Source organism: Hypanus sabinus, chromosome 1 (assembly GCF_030144855.1).
Source record: "Hypanus sabinus isolate sHypSab1 chromosome 1, sHypSab1.hap1, whole genome shotgun sequence".
NCBI classification, from domain to species: domain Eukaryota; kingdom Metazoa; phylum Chordata; class Chondrichthyes; order Myliobatiformes; family Dasyatidae; genus Hypanus; species Hypanus sabinus.
The window spans coordinates 102,761,818-102,787,474 of record NC_082706.1 but is presented as its reverse complement, the minus strand read 5'-3'; the positions used below and the strand labels follow the sequence as shown (position 1 = coordinate 102,787,474).

The 25,657-nt window shown below is 40.6% G+C and overlaps 1 protein-coding gene across 2 annotated transcripts in view; it reads left to right on the top strand.

The window, feature by feature from the left end:
- mtbp (MDM2 binding protein) overlaps window positions 1-25,657 on the top strand; it is a 101,281-nt gene that overhangs the window by 24,097 nt on the left and 51,527 nt on the right. The window contains exons 4-10 of one of the 2 annotated variants that reach the window (XM_059973099.1): window positions 4,053-4,204; window positions 15,997-16,055; window positions 17,682-17,826; window positions 18,539-18,653; window positions 20,766-20,885; window positions 21,744-21,838; window positions 24,540-24,609. In XM_059973099.1, the coding sequence (XP_059829082.1) occupies window positions 4,053-4,204; window positions 15,997-16,055; window positions 17,682-17,826; window positions 18,539-18,653; window positions 20,766-20,885; window positions 21,744-21,838; window positions 24,540-24,609 (756 nt within the window). Of the gene's footprint in view, window positions 1-4,052; window positions 4,205-15,996; window positions 16,056-17,681; window positions 17,827-18,538; window positions 18,654-20,765; window positions 20,886-21,743; window positions 21,839-24,536; window positions 24,610-25,657 lie in introns of both variants that reach the window. The other variant, XM_059973088.1, reaches the window with a different exon arrangement.

The following is a 25,657-nucleotide window of genomic DNA, read 5'->3' as shown; positions in this document are numbered from 1 at the left end:
TGGGTGTGGTGCTTACCATGGTGGACTATACTAGCACGTGGCCAGAGGTTGTCCCTCTAGCGTCGATGACAGCTGCAGATGTGGCTCAGGCATTCATCAATACCTAGGTCGCTTGGTTTGGCATTGCATCTGATATTTCTTCCCTGCAGTGCCCAATTCAAGTCCAACCTCTGGGCTGCAGTTGCTCAGAGCCTTGGTGGTTAAATTGCATATCACCCACAGTCCAATAGCCTGTGCAAGCAGTTTCACTGTTCCTTAAAGGCTGCACTGAGGTCTCCCTGATGGACAAGTCTTGGCACGTGTCTTCCGTGGGTCCTGTAGGGCTCAGAGCAGCTCCAAAAGAGGACCTGCAGCCTTCTGCAAATGAGTATGGGCAGCGGTTCTGGGTGCTGGGTGATTTTATTCTTAACCCATGACCACCTGCTTGGCTTCTCAGCAGTGTTGTGTCCTCCTCAGTAAACTCAATCCTTCTACACTTATTTCTTTCTCCAATCATGGTGTACAACATTTCTTGGGTTCCAGTTGACCCATGCTCCACCTCGTTTGTTTTTGACTGCCATGATACACATTAACACCCCCTTACACCCTCTGACAATGGCCCGTTCCATGTTTTGGGTCGAAAAGACTTTTAACTGTGAACGGGAAGGGTAAACTTGAATGTAAAGTTTAAGTTTAATTGTCATTCAACCATACATGAATATCCGTGAATACAGCGAAATGAGACAATGTTACTCCAGGACCAAGGTGCAAGACACAGTACCAACAGTCACACACAGCACAACACACATATAACGATATAAGATATCAGTAAAATACCATCACACAAAAAAAAATAGTACAAGACCATGAATGTTGCAGTAATCTGTGGTCAAGCAAATGCAGCTTGTCTTCTGCTGAGTGAACTCTGATAGGTCAGCACTGACTCCATTTTGGACATCACACCACACCGCCTGCAGTGCGGTGCGCTGATTCTGATGCTTCTCTCCTGGGTGGCTGTAAACAGGCAACACCACGGCTTGAGGCCTAACCCTCGCTAAGACCAAGGCCACACAGCTCCCCCCACTGTCCGCCCCAATGTATTTTGGTAGATTGCCTTAAACCCATCCACCAAGACCTGAATAGTTCCAGTACCATGCCCCCTACATCATGACATGACCATGTGCGTGCCACCCCTAAATGAGCCTGCTGTTACTCCAACCGGAGCACATAGGATCCAAGCTCCAGACAGATTCACAATGCCTGTTTTGGTGAATTTTGGGTTAGCCTGTGTAGGGTAATGTCATTGGTGACAGATGACATACAGTTCATAATAGAAACCATTCTACATAATTCACAAACACTGTCATTGAGTTGTTGTATTCACTTTAAAAGATGGTGTCTTGCATAATAACGTCAGTGCAAGGCAACTGTTTTTGGCTTGTTCATAACAGAAGTAAAGGCTGTGGCTTATGTTAAGCACATAAAATGAGTCTCACATGTTTTATTTGCAAAATCCTACACCTGATTTATGGACATCCCGTTCAGGAGACTGGAAATATGGAGAGTATTGGATCTGACACATATTGGGAGGCTGTAGACATCTTCTACTGGATGGAAATGTCTCATTTTGCACATGCCTTCTCCTTTCACATCCCACCCCTCTTAATTGCAACAATCAGGAGCTGGGATGAGCCAAGCAAAACCTGAAGCACTGAGCAGTCTTACTGAGTCCTTGAGGCCAGCTGGCAGCTGCTCTTCTCATACCTACTCCCTCTCTGGTCACAGCTATTTCTATGATCCCCTCCCACGTGGCCTTTGTTTTTTCCGGTTTACAAAAAGTTCTGTTGTGGATAGTTTTCAGGAGTGTAATCCGATCATAAAGGGGACTGTCTCTACCTTAAACTAATACCATGTATGTTCCCTACCTTTATTTCACTTCCTGTAAAATTATAAAAAGTGAGTACCGTAGATTCCGGACTACAGAGCGCAACTGATTAAAAGCCGCACGCTCTAATTTTAGAAAGAAAATCAATTTTGTACTTGTACAGGCCGCACCGGATTTTAAGCCGCAGGTGTCCCACGTTGTAATATGAGATATTTACACAGAAAGATATTACACGTGAGGATTTTTTAACTTTTAATTAAATCCGTATGGTAACATAAACAAAGATATATTGCAAATGCTTTTTTTCGAACAGTGCCTGTACACAGCTACTTTTAAATATACCTACGTATCGGTAACACACAAATTACGTTGCGTATACATTTTTTACTGAACAGTGCACGAACAACATTCCAATATCTCCTAACGACTGGTAAAAAAATATATATATACTGCAGCCTACCAGGAAAAGTTATTGATCGCCTTCTTCATCTTCCTCCTGCGCACTAAAACCATCAAAGTCCTCTTCTTCAGTGTCCGAATTGAATAAAACCTCAGGATCTCATCACTCACTTCAGTCTCTTCGTTGTCGCTCTCACTTGAGCGCACGTGGTCCTCTTCATCACACAGCAGTCCAGCCTTTCAAAACCCGCTGGTGATGGTGGATGTTGTGACACGGCTCCACGCATTTAGGATCCACCGGCAGACTTGAATTAAAGATGCTCTTCGCATGCGTCCTGTTTTGGTAAAGGATTTCTCGCCGCTCGTCATCCAAGCCTCCCACTCAACATGCAGCGCCACTTTAAATGCCCGGTTCACGCTGATGTCCAGTGGCTGCAAATACTTCGTGGTGCCCCCAGGAATCACAGCTGGAATTGAGTTTGTACTCTTGATGGCAGCTTTCACTGAACTTTCATTGTCAGCCGCTTAAAAAATCACCATCGGTGGAAGCTTTAGTCCGGATGCTGTGCAGCTCAGAACACAAGTAAAATGCGTTCTCTCATGGCCACTTGTTTTCAGTGTGATGGACGAGTCACCTTTTTTATTAACAGTCCGAGTGAGAGGCAGGTCAAACGTCAAAGGTACTTCATCCATATTTATGATATCATCTGGCCCGATGGAATTCTCCGCTATCTTTGTTTGAGTGAATATGCGGAAGTTAGCAAGTTTTTCCTCGTGGTCAGGAGGGAGCTGCTGACACAGAGTCGTGCGTACCCTGACGGACAGGCCTTTTCGTCTCATAAATCTAAAACACCACGATGGCCCACCTCTAAAATCTTCGATTTTCATTTTGGTGGCGATTGCTTTAGCCTTCAGTCTGATCTGCACGGTGGAAACACCGCGGCCGCCTGCTCTCTGTGTGTTAACCCAGTCTTCAAGGAAGTTTTCAAGTTCGGGCCATCTGCTATGATTACCTCTGAAAGCTTTTGTCGTCTTTTTGCATTGACTCAGTTCTTCACGCTGGCGTCTCCACCGTCTCAACATCGATTCATTTATGCCAAGATTATGTGCAGCAGCTCGATTTCCTTCTTTAACCGCCAGATTGATCGCCTTTAACTTAAAAGCTGCATCATATACTTTTCTTCGAGGGTTTTCCATGTTGATGAGGGTGAGTACAAATGACTGATTTACAATAATTTAATTGTGAAAGTGCGCTTGATTTATCGTACAATTTCATTGGACCTCTGAACTACTCATCAATTTTATTGGTCTACTGTTATGAGGCAAAATGTTTTTGGCGGCATGAAAAAAAAACATGCATTAGCTGCACTGTAGTATAGGCCGCAGTGTTGCCGCAGTGTTAAAAGCGTGGGAAAAAAGTAGCGGCTTATAGTCCAGAATTTACGGTAATAGGATCTGCTTCTTACTTCCTAGTTCTTTCTCTCTCTGAGAACTCTTCACTTTGATTGACCACTCAATCTTTTGATGACATTACAGTCAATACTGTATTTGCTGATGCCAGAATGAAATTAAACTGGCCAAGTGAAACCTGTGATACAGAGATCCCTGAACCTTAGTGGGCACCTTAGTCGGACCTAGATCAGAGTAGAGACCAATGTTTTGAGTACACATCCCTGTGGAAAATTCTGAGTAAAATCAAAGTAGTGTGTAACAAGCAATATCAAAACCCTCAGAGCCCATCTTCCTGGATGTATCTTAAGATCACTATTGTTTATTATTTTCTTTCAAGTTCTGTAGTACAGATTGGGAAGAAATTAGTTCCAACGCACAGACCACTGACTGTGAGGAATCTGTACCAACATTAATACAAGAATGCCTGAATAATATAAATGCTTGTGAAGAAGAGGACAGTGATGTGAAAGATTTGCCACCCTTGTCTGAGTAAGTATTGTTCCACATTTCATTGTTGCTGCAAATGGCTCACAATATTCTGAATGCTGCATATCTTTGATTAGGTCGATGAGTGATTAAACATTCACAGAATATATTATTTCAGCAGCAAACAATCTGCTATTGGAACTCAGGATGAAGCTGCTCTATGTAGGCTGACTGAGAGGGAGACTGGCCAGTATAAAGAACAGAGGGTGAGTGATGAGATGGGGCCAGAGGTGATTAATATCCTGAAAGAAGGTGAAGGTTTTAGGTGCAGGTGAAGCCAGCTAAGGGAAGGGGAGTGGTCCAGAAATCAGTCTCCTCTGCCTCCTCTCTCCTCTTTATAGTGGCCATTTTCTCTGTGTTTTTAGTGCCGATGCAGGGTCTCAACTTGAAATATTGACAATGCCTCCCCCACCCTTCTAGTTCCCACCGATGCTGCTGAGTTCCTCTAGCACAATGGTTGTTGCTCCAGTTTTCAGCACCTTCAACAGATAATGCTATTTTGCCCATTAAGATTTGTCCTTTCCACCTACTGGGTATTCAGAATCAGAATCAGGTTTATTATCACCAGTATGTGACGTGAAATTTGTTAACTTAGCAGCAGCAGTTCAGTGCAGTACATAATCTAGAAGAGAGAGAGAGAAAATAAGAATAATAAATAAAATAAAAAATAAATAAACAAGTAAATCAATTATGTATATTGAATAGATTATTAAAAATGTGCAAAAACAGAAATACTCTATTAAAAAAAAGTGAGGTAGTGTCCAAAGCTTCAAAGTCCATTTAGGAATCCGATGGCAGAGGGGAAGAAGCTGTTCCTGAATCGCTGAGTGTGTTCCTTCAGGCTTCTGTATCTCCTACCTGATGGTAGCAGTGAGAAAAGTGCATGCCCTGGGTGCTAGAGGTCCTTAATAATGGACGCTGCCTTTCTGAGATATTGCTTCCTAAAGATGTCCTGGGTACTTTGTAGGCTAGAGCCCAAGATGGAGCTGTCTAGATTTACAATCTTCTACAGCTTCTTTCGGTCCTGTGCAGTAGCCCCTCTATACCAGACAGTGATGCAGCCAGTCAGAATGCTCTCCACAGTACAACTATAGAAGTTTTTGAGTGTATTTGTTGACATGTCAAATTGCTTCAAGCTCCTAATAAAGTATAGCAGCTGTCTTGCTTTCTTTTTGACTGCATCAATCTGTTGGGACCAGGTTAGGTCCTCAGAGATCTTGACACCCAGGAACCTGAAGCTGCTCACTCTCTCCACTTCTGATCCCTCTATTAGGATTGGTATGTGTTCCTTCATCTTACCCTTCCTGAAGTCCACAGTCAGCTCTTTCGTCTTACTGACATTGAGTGCCAGGTTGTTGCTGTGGCACCACTCCACTAGTTGGCATATCTCACTCCTGTACACCCTCTTGTCACCACCTGAGATTCTACCAACAATGGTTGTATCGTCAGCAAATTTGTAGATGGTATTTGAACCATGCCTAGCCACAGAGTTATGTGTATACAGAGAGTAGAGCAGTGGGCTAAGCCCTGAGGTGCGCCAGTGTTGATCGTCAGCAAAGAGGAGATGTTATCACCAATCTGCACAGATTGTGGTCTTCCAGTTAGGAAGTCGAGGATCCAATTACAGAGGGAGGTACAGAGGCCCAGGTTCTGCAACTTCTTAATCAGGATTGTGGGAATGATGGTATTAAATACTGAGCTATAGTCGATGAACAGCATCCTGACGTAGGTGTTGTGTTGTCTAGGTGGTCTAAAGCCGTGTGAAGAGCCATGGAGATTGCGTCTGCTGTTGACCTATTGTGACGATAGGCAAATTGCATTATTAGTCCCAGCTATGGATTTAGTTACACTTATATTTTGGAGATGGCCCTTGGTTTAACATCTTGTATCTGACAGTGTAATGCTCCTTGTACTCTCCTCTGTAAATTAGTGTTGATTATTCTAGTCAGGTCTTGCACTGCAGTTGGATTTTGAAACAAATGGGAATTCTAAGGCTATTGAATGAACAGCCATCTAGATGGTGAGTTGCCATAATTGAACCTAAGGTTGCATTGAGAGATTGATTATGACTAGACTGAAATCCTGCTCAGCAAGGACCTGGACTGATTGCAATTTGCCTATCGCCACAATAGGTCAACAACGGATGAAATCTCAATGGCTCTCCACATGGCTTTAGACCACCTAGACAACACAAACACTTATGTCAGGATGCTGTTCATCAATTATGGCTCAGCATTTAATATCATCATTCCCACAATCCTGATTAAGAAGTTGCATAACCTGGGTCTCTTTACCTCCCTCTGCAATTGGATCCTCGACTTCCTAACCGGAGGACCACAGTCTGTGTGGATTGGTGATAACAAATCCTCCTCGCATCATAGAGCGATCAGAAGTGGAGAGAGTGAGCAGCTTTAGGTTCCAGGGTGTCAAGATCTCTGAGGATCTAACCTGCTCCCAACATATTGATGACAGCAGCTATACTTCATTCGGAGTTTGAAGAGATTTGGCATGTCAACAAATACACTCAAAAACTTCTATAGTTGTACAGTAAATAGCATTTTGACAGGCTGCATCACTGTCTGGTATAGAGGGGCTACTGCACAGGACCGAAAGAAGTTGCAGAAGGTTGTAAATCTAGGCAGCTCCATCTTGGGCACTAGCCTACAAAGTACCCAGGACATCTTTAGGGAGCAGTGTCTCAGAAAGGCAGAGTTCATTATTAAGAGCATGCCCTTTTCTCATTGTTACCATCAGGTAGGAGGTACAGAAGCCTGAAGGTACACACTCAGCGGTTCAGGAACAGCTTCTTCCCCTCTGCCATCCGTTTCCTAAATGGACTTTGAAGCTTTGGACACTAACTCACTTTTTTAAAAATACACAGTTTTTCTGTTTTTGCATGTTTTTTTAATCTACTCAGTATATGTAATTGAGTTACTTGTGTATTATTATGTTTTACTTTATTTTTTATTACTTTTTTCTCTGCTAGATTATGTATTGCATTGAACTGCTGCTGCTAAGTTAACAAATTTCATGTCACATGCCGTTGATGATAAACCTGATTCGGATCTGATTAACATACACTAGTGGTCGCCAACCAGTCAATCGTGATCGACTGGTCGATCTTTGAGACTTTCCCAGTAGATCCCGAAAAAGAAAAAAAAGAAAAATAAATACGTAAATACATTATGCCTGATAAACCTTTTGATGCAAATATGTAGTAACTTCTACTTTGAATAAGGACTACTCAACAACTTCATGGCCAAAAGGAACAACTTTATCTAGGACAGTAAAACAATATTCACATACAGAGATTTTCACTAATGTGCACTGGGCTGAAAAGACCGGAAGGAAAACCCTGCAACCCCAGAAACAATCTCTACTAACAGTTTTCCATAGTTTTCCATTTATAATGTTCACATTACAACACTTCCCCCCCCTTTAAATTCCAAAGTTCGCCAAATGTAAAAGAAATAGGAAACAAAAACAGTGGTGTCATTAGCTTGCGTACCCCTGAAACTTATACTAGTGTCTCAGTAACAGTTCACCAATACCAGGAAAGTTGAGGAGCTGAAATCGGGGTTGAAGGCCCAGCAAACATGCTGCTCAGGGGACCTGGATCGACAAGTGTGAAAGGACTTGTCACTCTGTGAATATTTTTTCACGACAGTTCGATGAATCCCTGGATGTAATGCAAACAGCTCAGCTTGTTCTATTTGTCAGAATGGCTTTCCAGGATTTTACAATAAAGGAGGACTTCCTCACTCTTTTGCACTTAAAGGAGAGAGCAAGAGGTGAGGATATTTACAATGAGTTAAAAATAATGTCTGTGAAAATGACATCCCCATTCATAAACTGGTGGCAATTACTACTGATGGGGCCCCAGCAATGCGCGGTGTGCACGTTGGTTTTATAGCACTGTGCCGTAATGCCCCTGATTTTCCCGACTTTCTGGATTATCATCAGCAGGCCTTGGCCGGGAAGGTTGTGGACTTTTCTCATGTAATGACACTGGTGGTCAGACTGATAAACTTGATTTGAGTAAAAGCGCTTCAACACCGCTTATTCAAGGTGTTATTGGATGAGCTCGATGCTGCTGTGACCTGTTTGATATGCTAGTTACAGTGTTTTCTTGGTTGAATTATTTTGAAAGTTTTACAAAAGCATTTTATATAATTAAAATACAATTAGCCCAAATAAAGGGCCTCAAGTTGGAAGTACAATCTGAGTTGTTTTTCTCTGAACGATTTAGTCGATCTTGCCTTTCACTAAGGCTGAGGTAGGGGATCTTGGGCTTAAACAGGTTGGTGAACACTACTATACATGATAGTTTCAGTAGTTTGGGGGCTGAGGCAGTGACTGACATTGTGGAGGGGAAATGAGTGATATTAGTAATGGATAAAATTGAAACTGAAAGACAACAAAATAGGAGTGTGAGGAAAGGCGGAGAGAAATCATTAAACCAACAGCAACGCCGTTGCAAAAGGGAAATCCCATGGGTGCTGGGCATCTAAAATAAAAGCTGAGTTCTTCAGTATCATCCCTGAAGAGAACACAGAGTTAATGCAACAAACATAAGATTTTTATTTCTTTAACTGGGTTCTTTTGGGTTTCTTGCTTTGTTTCTTGCTAAGCAAACAAATCCAAAAATTTATGCATTCTTTGATAATAAATGTTCTGCACACGGACTCCCAAGTCCCCCAGAAGTCTGAGATGCAAAGGGACTTGGGAGACCTTGTACAGAACCCCCTAAAGGTTTTGCAGGTTAAGACAGTGGTGAGGAAGGCAACTATGTTAGCATTCAATTCAAGAGGTCGAGAATACAAGAAAAAGGATGTGATGCTGAGGCTTTTTAAGGCACTCGTGAAGCCTCATCCTGAGTATTGTGAAGAGTTTTGGGCCCCTCATCTTAGAAAAGATGTGCTGGCATTGGCAAGGGTCCAGAGGAGGTTCACAAGGATGATTCCAGGAATAAAAGGGTTATCATATGAGGAGTGTTTGATGGCTTTGGGTCTGTATTCAATAGGATTCAGAAGGATGAGAGGGGATCTCATTGAAACCTTTCAAATGTTCAAAGAATAGGACAGAGGTAGATGTGGACAGGATGTTTCCCATGGTGGGAGAGTCTAGGACAAGAGGGCACAACCTCAGGATAGAGGGGCGCCCTTTCAAAACAGAGATGTGGAGAAATTTCTTTAGCCAAAGGGTAGTGAATTTGTGGAATTTGTTGCCACATGCAGCTGTGGAGGCCAGGTCGTTGGGTGTATTAAAACCAGAGATTGATAGGTTCTTGATTGGACATGACATCAAAGGTTAAGGAGAGAAGGCTGGGAACTGAGGTTGAGGAGGGGAAAAAAAGGATCAGCCATTATTGATTGGCAGAGCAGACTTGATGACCAGATGGCCTAATTCTGTACCTATGTTTTATGGTCTTATGGTCTAAATGTACTTTGAATCTTGAATCTTTGAATATTAAATGTTGTTTCTGTTTACTTGACCAGCTACTTAATCAAACAACTACTTGCATTGCTTAAAATCTTTAATGTGGATCAATATCCCAAAATGGGAATTAAATATGACAGGCAGAGGAAAGATTAAGGGATGGGGTTAAAAGCTTGATTAGAGATATAAATATTAAGGATAATTTGAAAGGAATCGGGGGGTGGAATTATATAATTTTGGCAGCTGAAGGAAGGACAAAAATTGATAGTTGTTATTCTTTGAATATACCCAAGGGACAAATTGAGTGAATTCAAACACCCTGGATTGGATTCAGGACTGAAAGAGGTTGCAGAAACAGGGGAAGGTGAAACTTGGCTGGGATCTGGAATCTAGAATGAGGACTTTAAAACTGAGGCATTGCTTGGGTAACAATCAGAGGGGGATGATGGCTGCGTGAAATGGGCTGGATGTTACTCACATAGATGTGGAAAGTTAGTGCCCTTTAGGTCTAGGACAGGGGTCAGCAACCTTTACCACTGAAAGAGCCACTTGGACCCGTTTCCCACAGAAAAGAAAACACTGGGAGCCGCAAAACCCGTTTGACATTTAAAATGAAATAACACTGCATACAACGTTTTGTTTTGCCTTTATGCTATGTATAAATAAACTATAATGTGTTGCATTTATGAAATTGATGAACTCCTGCAGAGAAAACGAAATTACATTTCTGCATGCAACAAAAACATTTTGAACTCCGAAAAAAAGACGTTGGGTTGAAGGTTACTTTTAAGTAAAATACTCAACGTCTATTTGAGTCCTTCTTGTATTTATGAAAAACGCCAAACTTAAATTTGCCGCCAGCAGCAAACCAAAAATAACGTCAGCCAGCTGTCAACCTGAAAAATAAAAGGACTATTTCACTGAACAATGAAAACATATGAATATACGTAAAATAATACGCAATTAAAATATTTATCATACTTCTTCAGGTTGACTCACACCTGACAATGCAGTCGTATTCAGTAGGGATGGATCGATGCTTAGGGGAGTGACCGGGAAGGATAATGTGTTTTTTTCCTCTCTGAACTCACAGAAGCGTTTCCCAAACGATGTTTGCATTGCGATGATTGCAGAATGTAAATACTCCGAATTTATCATGTCGTGACATTGTTTGAACTCTCTCAAATTGGGGAAGTGAGACAATGTGCCTTTCTGTAAATCTCTGGCAAGCAACGTCAACTTGCGCTCGAATGCAAAACATCCTCCAACATGTGCAGGGCTGTACGTCCTTACCCCGTTGAAGAGCTGTGTTCAGCGTGTTCAGGTGCGCTGTCATGTCTACCATGAAGTGTAGCTTTTCCAGCCACTCTGGCTGTTCCAGCTCAGGAAAGTTGAGCCCTTTGCTGCCCAGGAAAGTTTTCACTTCTTCCAGACGCGCGACAAAGCGTTTCAGCACCTCCCCTCTGGACAGCCAGCGATAAAAACACGTTGTAGCGGTTGCTACACGCAGTCAGTAAACTGCAGTCAAAGATAGCTTTATTCGAACTAAACAGCCTTGCTTTTAAGCCTCCCTCAACCCGCCCCCCCATGGGCGCGGATGCTGCAAAAGACACGTACTCACAAACCCCCGTAGGCTATCTCCCTTAGCCTGAACGCTGGCTAATTGTGAGCCGGTTCGGATGTGTCAGGAAATGGGTCGCCCGCCACAACGTCTTATTTAGATTGTACAAGATCACCATAATCTTCAAATTTAGATTTACATTTCAAAAACTAACAAACTAACATAAAAAACATATTAATTAAATACTGACCATGTAGCGGTGTGCTACACGCAGCGCTAAAATTACGACACGGAGTCGGTAACTGCAGTCGAAGGAAAAAAACTTTATTCGAAATCTTCAGCCTCACTTTTAAGCCTCCCTCAACCTGCCCCCCCCCCCCCCCCCATGGCGCAGAGGCTCCAAAGCTCTGTGCTCGCAAACCCCCGTAGGCTATCTTATTGTGAGTCGGTTCGGATGTGCCAGGAAAAGGGTCGCCACAACCAATTATTTCCCAAAGCAACAGGGAGCCGCAGCACAGACCTAAAAGAGCCACATGTGGCTCCGGAGCCGCGGGTTGCCGACCCCCGGTCTAGGACTAGATAACTAAACATAGAACAACAATGAAGACAGACAGACAGAAAAATGCTACAACTGCACTTCAACTGTAGTTAGAGGAAAATGCAATTTTGTGGTGGTGCCATCCCTTCCTGTCAGATAGTCTGGCCATTAAATTTTCACTCCTGGAGACTTTGTTACCTAAGTAGCAGACCAGTCAGAGACATCACCTGGCTGAAAGTATCCACCAACACTGAGTTTCATGGAACTAGAATTGGAATTGTTTTATTATTGTTACACGTGGCAAGATACAGTGAAATACAGATTCATACAAATCAAATCATTATACAGTGCATTGACCTCGGGTAAGATGGCAATGCATTTGGATGCAGCATGTTCTATGAGCTCAACCAAAGGTGGTGGTGTCTTTTTTTAAATGTACTTTTTACGATCACAAGACCCTGCTGGGCATTAAGAACTTAACTTCAGATCTACCCCATCAGCACATTTCTCATTGATGGAGAAACTGAAGGAACTGGACTTGGTGCGGTGTGTGATGCTGCCTGTGACAGAGGGGCATCGGTACGTGAAGGATGTACGCAGTCTCAGTGAGTGATTGCCTTAGTTGCTTTTCTTTGTGATCGCAAGACCCTGTTGGACATTGGTGGTGTGGGATGTTGGTTAGTTAGCCAACACAAAGGGCAGGCGGTGGGGAAGCTGTGTGGCCTCAGTTGTAGTGAGGACTAGGCCTCGAGTTGTGGTGTCACCTGTTTGCAGCAGCCCAGGGGGAGGAATCAGAGTTGGGTGCTCCACTGGAGTGCTGGAGATGATGTGGTGCAGCGTCCATGCTGGAGTTGGTGCTGCTGCCCACTACTTGCTTGGCAGAAGTATTATGTTTGACTGCAGACCAGCTGGACTCGGGACTTGGACTATTTTTTTGTGTGATTGCATTTTGCTGCTATGTGCTGTATGTGCCTGTTGGTAATGTGTTTTGCATCTTGGCTCTGGAGTAATGCTGTTTCATTGGCTGTATTCATGTATGGTTTATTGACAATTAAACTTGAACTTGATGTAGAACAAGGTAGAACAATAACAATACAGAATAAAATATAACAGCTGCAGAGAAAGTGCAGTGGAGGTAAGCAATAAGGTGCAAGATTGAGGTCTAGAGTCTATATTATTCATATTCTGCTGTTATGTGAGATTATGTCCATGCAGTAGAATTTCTGGTTAGACCATAAAACATAGGAGCAGAAGTAGGCCATTCAGATCAAGTCTGCTCCTCCATTCCAGCATGGTGGATTGATTATCCCTCTCAGCCCCATTCTGCTGCCTTCTCTTCATAACCTTTGACGTCCTGAGTAAACTTATCAACTTCCACTTCAAGTACACTCATGACTTGGTCTCCATAGCTATCCATAGCAATAAATTCCACAGACTCAGCACCTTCTGCCTCAAGAAATTCTACCTCATTTCTGTTCTAAATGGACATCACTCTTTTCCGAAGCCGTGCCCACTGGTTCTAGACTCATCCACTGTAGAAAACATCCTCTCTGCATTAACTCTGGGCATTTCAGTAGTTGATAGGTTTCATTGAGATTCCCCCTGATTCTTCTAAACTCCAGAGAGTACAGGCCCAGGGCTATCAAAAGCCTCTCATACATTAACTCTTTCATTCCTGCAATTATTCTCGTGAACCTCCTATGAACCCTCTGCAATGCCAGCACATCCTTTCTTAGATAAGGGCCAAAAACTGCTCACGATACTCCAGGTGCAGTTTGGCCAGTGCGTTATAATGCCTCAACATTACATCCTTGTTCTTGTATTCTGGTCTTCTCAAGATGAATGCTAACATTGCATTTGCTTTCCTGACCATTGACTCGACTTGCAGGTTACCCTTTAGGGAATCCTGTACCAGGACTCCAGTCCCTTTGCACCTCTGCTTTTTGAATTTTCTCCCCATTTAGAAAATAGTCAGTGCCTTTACTCTTAGTGAAGTGCATGACCGTATACTTCCCTACACTATATTACATTTGCAACTTATTTGCTGATTCTCACAATCTGTCAAAGTTCAAGTCAGATTTCCTGCTTCTGCAACACTACCTGCCCCTTTACCTATCTTTGTTTCATCTGCAAACTTGACACAAAGCCATCCATTCCATTATTCAAATTGTTGACATATAATGTGAAAAGAAGCTGTTCCAATACCCACCCCTGTGGAACACCACTAGTCACCAGCAGCCAACCAGAATAGGGCCCCTTTATTCCAATTCTTTGCCTTCCGCCAGTCGGCCAGTCTTCTATCTATGCTAGTATTTTTTCTGTAATGCCATGGACTCTTGTTAAGCAGCTTCATGTGCAACACCTTGTCAAAGTCTTTCTCAAAATCCAAGTAAACAACATCCACTGACTGAATCTACTCATCTTTTTTCTCCAGTCCTGCTGAAGGGTCTTGGCTCGAAACATTGACTGTACTCTTTTCCATAGATGTTGCCTGGCCTGCTGAGTTCCTCCAACATTTTATGTGTGTTGCTTGAATTTCCAGCATCTGCAGATTCTCACTCGTTTATCCACTGATTCTCCTTTGTCCATCCTGTTTTTATTTCCTCAAAAAATTCCAACAGATTTGTCAGGCCGGATTTCTCCTCAAGGAAACCATGCCGACTTTGATCTACTTTATCATGCACCTCCAAGTACCCCAAAACATTATCCTTAATAATGGACTCCAACATCTTCCCAACCATTGAAGTCAAGCTAACTGTCCTATAATCACCTTTCTTCTGCCTCCCTTCCTTCTTGAAGAATGGAGAGACATTTGCAATTTGCCAGTCCTCTGGTACCTTTCAAAATCTAGTGATTATTGAAAGATTATTACTGAAGCCTCCACGATTTCTTCAGCTACCTCTTTCAGAATCCCAGGGTGTAGTCCATCTGCTCCAGGTAACTTATCTACCTTCAGACCTTTCAGCTTCCTAAGCACCTTCTTAGTAATAGCAGCTAGATTCCCTTTTGCCCCTGACAGTCTTGAATTTCTGGTGTACTGCTTATGTCTTCCAGTGCAGACTGACGCAAAATACTTATTACAGTAGTCTGCCATTTCTTTGGCCACCCATCTCTACCTCTCCAGTGTCATTTTCCAGTGGTCCAATAACTACTCTCACCTCTCTTACTCGTTGTACATATATCTGAAAAAAACATTTGATATTGTCCTTAATATTATTGGCTAACTTAGCTTCATATTTATCTTTTCTCTTCTTATGGCTTTTTTTGTTGGTTTTTAAAAGTTTTCCCATTCTCTACCTTCCCACTAAATTTTTTTTTTACATGTCCTCTCTTTTGCTTTATCCTGTCTTTGACTTCCCTTGTCAATCACAATCGCCTTTAGAATACTTTATGTCTGTATATACTTTATATCTATACTATACCTTCTGAATTTTCCACAGAAATTCCAACCATTGCTGTTCTGCCGATTCAGCTTTGGCCAGCTCCTAGCTCATGTCTTTGTAATTCCCTTTACTCCCCTGTAATACTGGTACATTTAACTTCATCTTCTCCTCTCAAGCTGCAGGATGAATGCTGTATTAATTTGATCACTGTCTCCTAAGATTCTTTTACCTTAAGTTCCCTAGCCAAATTTGGTTCCTTACACAACACACAATCCAGAATTGCTGTACCTCTAGTGGGTTTAAACACAAGCTGCTCTAAAAAGCCATTTTGTAGTCATTCTATAAATTCCCTCTCTTGGGATCCAGCACCAATCTGATTTTCCTAATTTACATGCATATTGAAATCTTCAATGACTATTGTAACATTGCCCTTTTTCCATGCCTTTTCTAACTCCCATTCTAATTTATATCCCAGGTTCTGTCTCTTGTTCTGAGGCCTGTATGTAACTCCCATCAGGGTTTTTGTACCTTTGCTGTTTCTTAACTATCCACAAGGATTCTACACCTTCTGATCCTGTGCTTCCTCTTTCCAAGGATTTGATTTCAAGTTTTACCAACAGAGCCACTGCACCCCTCTGCCTACCTGCCTGTCCTTTCACTAAAATGTGTAGGCTTTGATGTTAAGCTCCCAACTATGGTCTTCTTTCAGTCTCGACTCAGTGATGTCAACATCATCAATCTCTAACTGCACTACAAGATCACCTAGCTTGTTCCATTACAAAGCAGAGTTTTTATGTGCTTTGTTTTGCAAATGAAGGTAATAATGATCATTTGAAATTATGAAAAATATCTATTGATGTGTTTTATTTTTTAGGTTATTTGAAGAGGCAGCTGAGGGTCTACATCGACTTGCTGATCAGCTTCCCCCTCCTGGTAACTCTCCAAACATCTTCAATGAGAACACTTGAGTTGCAACCTTGAGATGTTTTAATATTCAAATTAATTGATTTTACAGATGCCCCATCTGTAGAGTGCTTCCAGCATTTTCTGATTTTATTTCAGATTTTAATTTTCATCTTATATAATTAAGGCTTTTTCTGAGTTTGGTGAGATGTGCAACCTAAAGGGCTGCAAAACAATTTAAATTTGCCAGTATTTATCTTTTGTAAGAATGTGGGCTAATCTGTCAGCACAGTGTTTTGATGATGCATTAAAAATTCATAGACATCAGCAAGCATGCAGATGTTTTATTTTGGAGTGCTAATGTTAAGGCCATATTCTTCATTTTAGGAGTAGCAAAGATAAGAGGGAGATTGGAGTATTAGCATATTGCATCATAGAACGGAGGATAGCAGATCTCAGAAATCTTGAGGAGGTACTGCCCGTTCCTATCAGATATTCTGGACGTTAATTATAGATAATTAATTTTCACTGCTGAGGGCATTGTTAACTGAGTAGTAGACCGGTCAGGGATTACACCTGAGTGTGTTCACCTGCAAGCAGTTTCATGGAATTGTAAGTGATTTATTGTTATCACATGTGCTGAGATACAATGAAACCTTGTCTGAATACTGTTCATACAGATCAAATAATTATGCAATGCACTGATTAGAGCAAAGTAAAGCTATAACAATGAAGAATAAAGTGTAACACCTACAGAGAGAGTGCAGTGCAAGATGCTGGATTCCTGATCTCTGCCACATCTCCAATGTTGTTAGCAATCAATTGACAAAATGTGGAAAGAGGCTACTTGTGCCAACAGCTTGAAAGAGTTTTTCAACTAGCCCCATAATCGTTGCCCCAGCAACTCCGCAATGTTTCTTTTCAAAAATTTAGCAGCATTTAATTTTGAAAATTCCTATTAAATCTGTTTCTTCTGCATATCCCAGATCCCACAATTCATTGTGTAAACAGACTTCATGTTCATCTTTTTATCTCTCGATTTTGCCAATCGTCAAAAAATTTGTAAACTCAGATTATTGAAGCTTCTGACAAAGGAAATGGTTAGTGATCAAATTCTTCATAACTTTGAATACATTAAATTTATTAAAATCTTTAAAACTGCAGATGCTAAAAATCTGAAATAAAAAGCAGAAGATGCTGGAAACACTGATTTGATAACATCAGAATTGACATTTTATTTTAAAATTCTCTCATCCTTCTTTGTAAGTAAATCTAACTTCTCCAGTCTTACTATTGCACTGAAAAGCAGCCCTGGTATATTTCAAGTAAGGTTCCTCGGTTTCCTCACCAAGGTTATTGCTGAAATGTTTTGCCCGGAATTGACCACAATAGTCCAGCCATATTCTAAGACAATCGTCTGTAAACGTTTAACATGGTATATTTGCCCATAGGGAGATTAAACTGCTATTTTTGAGTCCCAAGTAAACTAGTTTATTTGAACAAAGGATTGTTTTTAGTTTTTTTTAATGATACGGTCACAGTTGTTTCATAAGGTGTGCCTGTTGAAGTGACAAATATGAATTTAGCATAGAACTGTTGGTCTTTTATGTTTTGAATTGAGCCTGACATTTGTTGTGCTTTACTTTCTGTTGACAGGCAAGATGTTATTGGATATAGTCTTGCTCGTCTCTGGTAGTGATATTCCAAGGCTGAAAGACTGGCTGCCTGTTGTGGGTGCATTTAAGCACCTGAAGGAGTGGCATTCAGCAGAAATTACCATCAGTACAAAGGATGGCAAATGGTAGGTAGCTTGAGCAAACACACAGTTTTAAGTGGACAAATCACAAACAAGAGAAAATCTGCAGGTGCAGGAAATCTGAGCAACACACGCAAAATGCTTGAGGAACTCAGCAGGCCAGGCAGCATCTATGGAGAAAAAAAGTGCAGTCGACATTTCGGGCCAGAACCCTTCGGCAGGAGTTCCAAAAGACAAATTGTTGCATAAACTATACTTACAGAAAGAAAAACATTAGGAAGGATATGATCAGAACAGCCAAGTTATCTTCATGAAAAATTAACAGGTTCAGTCTCTGTTCTCGTGCATGCAAATGTTGAGGGATGGCCAAATGGATGTAAAATTATGAAAGGTTTTGAGACACAGTGTGTGTTTTCACAACTGGAGAAGAGCAAAGCTAGAGGCCATTGATTTAAGTGGATTTGAGAGAATTTTTTTTACCCAGAAACTGAGGAGAATTTGGAACTTCCTCACATTAGTGTAGTTGCAGCAAAGAGCAGAATTTAAAAGGGAACTAAATAAGCATCCAAATGAAGAAGGGAAGAGAGTAAGTATTAAGCATGGGAAGCATGGTCGGGAGGGTGTGGGGGGGGGGGGGGTGTCAAAGCTCTGTTCTTTTGCCCTGTTCTCCATGTGACTAAAAAATTGTGGTTGGCATATTAAGCTGCAGTTTATTACTTCCATCTCCAAGGGTTTAACACAATTTGTCTCTTTGCAGTTGGCAGAAAATTGCAGAGTTCCTGGGTGCAACTGTTGTAGATCCAGAGAAGTTAGAGAATATGATCGATCCCTTGGTGTTATGGAGAGGAAAAGTACGCATCCAGGAGCGAAAGGTATAACTCTGTTCCTGTATTTTTATGTAGCAGAGAATGCATGCCATCCCCTGGTTACGTACTTATGATCAATGGACACCCCAACATACATGTGAGCTTCCATAAGAAAAGTCCAGCTGGTGCACATACAATCATTCCTATAAATGCAGAATTAATTTCCTCACCCTCTACACTTTAAATAATTGTTCTTCCTTCTCAGTCTTGTGTGCTTTTGATGCCATTCATTACAATACTGTGGAGGTGAGGTTAACAGTTTTTTTAATTTTGTTTATTTTTCTCATTTATAGATGTCTGTTTAAAAAAAAGTGGAACCTGTTTGTAATTTGGGTACTGCCTGTATTCTGATAGAGATTCTTTTATTCAAAGGAAAATACTGCAGGTGTGGAAATTTGAAAGTGGAAATATAATCTGAAAGGGATGTAAATTGGAGGTGGTGAAATATCCTGTATTTTTATCTGAAATTTTTAGTATTTTTAACTTTTCCTCTTCTGGCATTTAAGTGTTTATTGCTCATGTCCTATTTTCAGCACCACTAGCCATATGTTTACCGCTCTCTGACAAAGCGTACCTGTGCCACTTTTGCCAATCAATCCCTCCTGGCTGCAGTGTTCTAGACCTTCCTTCTGCTTGTCTCCCATTTCTCGGCCACTTAAGCTTTAAGTTTTAACTTTGATAGTGAAAGATCATTGATATAAAAAGTTAGCTATGCTTCCTTCTCCACTTAGCTGTTGTGTACTTCAAGTGTTTTCAGCTTATTTTGGGGTGTTACGTACCCCATAACTGGGTCACTTACCAGCAAAGATAGAGGGGTCTGTTGAAGTCTGATGGTACTTTTTTTAACGGTATTTATTGATAAAAATACACAAAAATAATATCAATGCAAACATACAGATAATATATGTCATCAATACTAAATCTAAAAGCGGGGGTATAATAATAATCAATAAGGAATAGCTCTATCGTTGTCTAGGGGGTAATGTATTGTCTGATGGAAATATAACAGTCACTTAGTTCATTCAAGCTGCAGCTTTTTGGTTGGAGAGAAAGACGGGTTAAAACTTGCCCATTCCTTTTATGATGTCAATCCTTCGAGAGCCGTTGGGAGTTGATTTCCCCGTTGTTAGCTAAAAACCGTTCTTCCGTGGTAAAGGACCACTGATTCCAGGGCAAATGGAAACGGACGCACGTGGCCTTCCCACCGGCTTTCACTATTATGGGATTGCTAGCATTTCTTCTGGTGCGTCTGAGGGGCTGTTCCCACAGACCCTCTTTTATCCTGACTCACAGGGTCTCAGATGTCAATCAGGTTGGGATGATGCAATCCCTCCACCAACCTCCCCCTCGGTTCATTGCCTGGGGGCTTCGATGCATCGTACCGGATTCAATACACAATTCCCTCTCCAAGAGACAATAGCTGGTATCAGTGGTTCCGCCTTTCGGAGGCCAGGACACATTCCAAATTCTTTGTGGATTCTGCATGTCTTTCTCTCATTTCTTGGGTCTCCTGAACTGACTCAATAGTGATCTTGCGATTCTCAAAAAAGAGGGGGCCACGGGTGTAACAGGGGATATTATATTCTGTATGCTTGGAAAGTGCAATCAACTTGCCATAAATTGTTTCTTTCCTAAACCCACTAGGGAAGAGAGAAGTTTTTATTTATTTTCCTGAGTTTTAAGTCGGTACACATTTTTATTTAATCAGTAAAGAATCACTTTCAGAAGCAGGGAAATGTTGTATCTTATGTGCATCCAGTAGGTTTATCACTGGTAGGCCAGTGTAATGAGTACATAACCAGCTTATATTTTTGGTTTCCAGGATAAACCCAGATAAAGAAAACCCATAAAGGGACTGCAAAAAAAAGGAACAGAATCGAAAGCAAAATCCTGGGGTGGCTTTATGATATGCTTTAACAGTTGATAAGCCATGGAGACTAGAAATAAAGGGACAGTACAGTGCTGAACTGGATGTGAAAAGTAATTCTCCTCTAGGAACTGTACCGGGCCTCTGCTTTTCACAGCAGAATACTTAAGTGAGTGTGTAAATTTTGTAGGGGTTGCTTGGTGTGAAACCAAAGAACACTTTCTGTATATAACACTTTTTCTTTTTCATAGTTTGCGTCAGAAGTCAAGTTTCCTGGGTTCTGCTTGAGAGCCTGCACTCAAAACTCGTGGTGTCATTTAATAAGCTCCTGTTCAACCATAACTTCTAGAGCATCGAATACAACAAGAGAGGTGAACTTGTATTTCACTGTGAGCTTGTAATGGACATCACAACTACCCAGCAATCTATTGTAATTATTCTTAACTGCATGCTCTGATGAATTTATACAGGTCAGCCAGTTCTGACCAGTGTTTAGCATTTCTAAGTACAACGTACTCACTCTGATTGCCAAAATTTCCCAGGCAAAACACATTCCTTTTTTTAATTATTGTTCACTAATTATAATTTGTGTTTGTATCAACCACATCCACTGAGTTACAGTGATTTTCTGTTCTGAAGACTTTTACATCCCATTTCAGTATATATTTACAGGAGATTTATTCAGTACCCTTAGTTATCTCTCTGCTTAAGTATTCCTTTTAACATGGAGGGTCAGATCAAGACATCAATGTGTGGCACAAACTTCTCTTGTCATATGGAGCTTGCTCATGATGGCCACATTCATGTGTAGCAGTAATGATTTCTATGTTTATCTCAGAAAAATAACAGTTTATTCGCCAGCATATCACTGAAACGTAAGCAATTGTTTGATGCCATTTATATAATGACACAGGAAAGTATGAATTCAATTATGATTTTCTTATGAATTATTTGCTGCACATTGTTTCTCTGTAAAATAACATTTCCTAATTCAGTCAAGCTTTGTAATATAACAAAGTAATTTTGATTTAATTTGTTGAAAAGCAGCCATGTAAGCATTGACACGATGTGAAACTTCATGGATGTGAAACTAACTAACTGCTGTATAAATAGTTTACATTTTTTAAAAATAGTGTTTGCGTATGAGTATTCCTTCTAATTAAAGTATTTTGTTTATACATCCTTGTTGAGACTGCCTTGTAAATGTTTGTATTTCATTTATTTTCCAGGTTTTCCATTACTATAAGCCAGTGTTGGAGTTTGTGCAGTTGGTGGCGCTAGCGGACCTTCCATCTTGCTTTGTGTCTGGGATTGAGTTTGAATTGTATCCTTGTTTGCAACTTACATGATTTCACCAACTTTTTATTCATAGTCTATTCTTTTCCCAAGTTAACTATGAATTGTATTTTTTCAGTGTCACTCTCCTGATTTTTTGAAGTACAATAATTTTTTTTGCCTTGTTTTACTGCAAAGGATTGATTTACCAGTGTAGTTTAATTTAAGAGTCTTCTGAATGCAGGTATAGCATTGGAGCAGTTGACCACTCAAACCTACTATTAGTTCTTCAGTGATTGATGCTTAAACCTCAGTTACCTATTGTACTTCACATTTCTTGATTCACTGAAGTAAAATGGAGGTCTATCAATCTAAGTCTTGACTATTTTAGTTGGTGCGTGCTAGCCACGGCCCCATAGGTCAAAAGTCTTTACCTTTAATGAAACTGGGTCTTAATTCTACTTCTGAAAGATGTAAATCTAATTTTAAGGTCCAGGTGCCTTGTTCTGAAGTCTTGTGTTGCTCCTGTTGAATCGATCACATTCCATGACTGTGATTAAATTATCTATGCTTCAAACAAAGGCTTACAAAGCAATCTCTAACAATCTGTTAGCACAGTTTAGTCAGTTTGTATTATTTTAGTGTATATGCACTATATCGTCTCCCAGAGGCAATTCATCCTTCCTGGGGTGCTGTATCTAGAATGGGATGCAGTTACTGCTATATGGAGTTTGACCAAGATGTCTGTATTTCAAGACTCTTCTGTTTGGCCATATGGTTCCTGTCCATAGTTATAAATAATTGTGAGCTTGAAAATCCCATTCTTTCTGTTCTCTGGGAAGCTCTTCAATTTTCATCATCAAGATATGTTACATGTTCTTATACTCTAACTTATTCCCCACATCAAACTCCACCTGGAAATAGCAACCAGCACATATTTTACATGGTAATCATGTAAACATTCTATTCACTTAAAAATTAGTTCATATCTGCTACAAGTAAAATGCTGTTTTACTTGTATTTTTGGTTTAGTTAACAACTTTATTACTAGAAAGAAGGTGGTTTTGTTGGAGAGTCGGGTGAACTTAAAAATCGTCCGATTATTGCTTAAGATAAGGATATAGTCAAGTTATTGCAACCACTTATGAAATTCAGGACTGATTAGTTTTTCTTTATTCCTCAAATTACAAATATTAACTAAGTTTCAACTGAACAGTAAACAATGTAAACATATTTAGAAATTGAGGCTGTTCTTTGAAGCCAGCTCATCTTTTTGCGGATTTAACTGATGTATAGATACTGTTTTTTGTGGTTTCTTCAGTGATAATGAATGAATATATACAAACTTGTTCTCTTCATTTCCTCCTCCTGGCTTCCTTTGTGGCTAGTTTTTAGTTAAAGCAAGATTACACTATCCTTGGGCTTCCAGCTTGGTACAGGTATTGATTATAGCCAACTTTTCAATGACAAATTCCACCATCTTCATTGGGGATGATGCCTTGGCATGTCAAGTCCGGTGGTATATGTACCCCTGTAGTCCATCCCTCCTGAATGGTTAGTCCTCATCCAATCAGGTTACCACTCTCCCATCTTGTTTACATTTGAGTTCCAGTTCTTATTTAGAGTGAGGCCTTCTCCTTTGTTAAAATTCTTTTCCTCTAGTTTTATTTCAATGGCTTCCTTTATCAGGCAGTCCCAAAAGCCATCGGCACAGCACAGTAATGTTGTGCTGTCAGAGCCAATCTGATGGTAATTACGAATGCAATATTCTTCTAAAGCCAATTTCTCCAGGTAACCCAAACAGATACACCTCCTATGCTCCTAGATTTGGGTTTGTCCTATGCAGATCATTTAGCCGACATTCACAGGGAATCTTGTAAAACTCCAGCCAACCTGAATCCCAGGTCATCTTTGACCCGCATAAGCCATGACTTGAGCTTCTCTATAGGTTTGTGGGTGGTATTCGGGATTTCTTCAGGATCCTGGCAATCCTTACAGAAACTGCGGAAATATAGGGAATGGCACTGTAGTATTCAATTCAGTTGTTTAATGTTTTTTTTGTTTCTTGAATTAAATGACAGTGTTATGAAGTATACTCCGTATTTTTCCTTTTGTCTCATAAACCATTTGCTAATTTTTCTAGTTTGTGAACAATGGTTTTTCCTTTTAACTTTTGAGGTTTTTTTAAATTTCCATTATCAATTGACAGATTTAGCTATGAATAATTAACCTAGGCTATGATATGTCTACAAGCACTGAGATGTATGTATTCAAAGCGTTTTTATGGAACAATTCATCCTGAGTAGGATTGTATCATTGATCTTGCTTTTAGAAATTGGAATTGAGGGTAGTTCCATAAATACTTTGTATCCACAGCAAGACAAACGGAATAAACATGAATTTGTATCTGAAACTGTATCTTGCAGAATCCACAATATTTGTTTATTCTGTAAGAGGCTCGGCAGTTCTCTGGAGAAGAAAATAAGATCATAAAGTAGAAATTGTTGTACAATAATTTTAATAGAAATTAAAATTTAAAATAGACTGTATGAATACTTCTCAGATTTCAATAAATTACTTAACTTTCAGCCTATGTAGAATATACAAAGGGTGCTTGGTGTCTGTTATCACTTTTTAATAGGTTCTTGAAGTTTTGGTGATTATGATTGTTAAGTAGATATCCTCTGTGTTAATGATAAATATGTCATTGTTGATAATGTGTTGAGAACCTTGATTAAATTCTACAGCAGTTTATTACACAGTGACATCCAAGTCAAATCAAAGCTCCTGCTGAACCAGCTTGCTTCTTTACAAGGCATGGTATGTACAGGCTATCTTGGGGACAAGTATCCTTCTCATCAATTACTATATCTCTCAGAATCAGAATCAGGTTTATTATCACCGGCATGTGTCCTTAAATTTGTTAACTTAGCAGCAGCAGTTCAATGCAACACATAATATAGAAGGGAAAAAAACAAAATAAAATAACAATAATAATAAATAAATAAATTACAGTATATGTATATTGAATAGTTTAAAAATCATACAAAAATCAGAAATACTGCATATTAAAGAAGTGAGGTTGTGTCCAAGGGTTCAATGTCCATTTAGGAATTGGATGGCAGAGGGGAAGATGCTGTTCCTGAATCACTGAGTGTGTGACTTCAGGCTTCTGTACCTTCTACCTGATGGCAACAGTGAGGAAGGGCATGCCCTGGGTGCTAGAGGTCCTTAATAATGGATGTGGCCTTTCTGAGACACCACTCCTTGAAGGTATTCTGGGTGTTTTGTAGGCTAGTACCCAAGATAGAGCCTACTAAATTTACAACCCTCTGCAGCTTCTTTCGGTCCTGTGCAGTAGTCCCCCCATTCCAGACAGTGATGCAGCCAGTCAGAATGCTCTCCATGGTACATCTATAGAAGTTTTGAGTGCATTTGTTGACATGCTAAATCTCTTCAAGCTCCTGTGAAGTATAGCCACTGTCTTGCCTTCTTTATAACTGCATCAATATGTTGGGACCAGGTTAGATCCTCAGAGACCTTGACTCCCAGGAACTTGAAACTGCTCTCTCTCTCCACTTCTGATCCCTCTGAGGATTAGTATGCGTTCCTTTGTCTTACCCTTCCTGAAGTCCACAGTCAGCTCTTTCATCTTACTGACGTTGAGTGCCAGGTTGTTGCTATGACACCACTCCACTAGTTGACATATCTCACTCCTGTACGCCCTCTCATCACCATCTGAGATTCTACCAACAATGGTTGTATCATCAGCAAATTTATACATAGTATTTGAGCTATGTCTAACCACACAGTCATGTGTATAGAGAGTAAAGCAGTGGGCTAAGCACATACCCCTGAGCTGCACCAG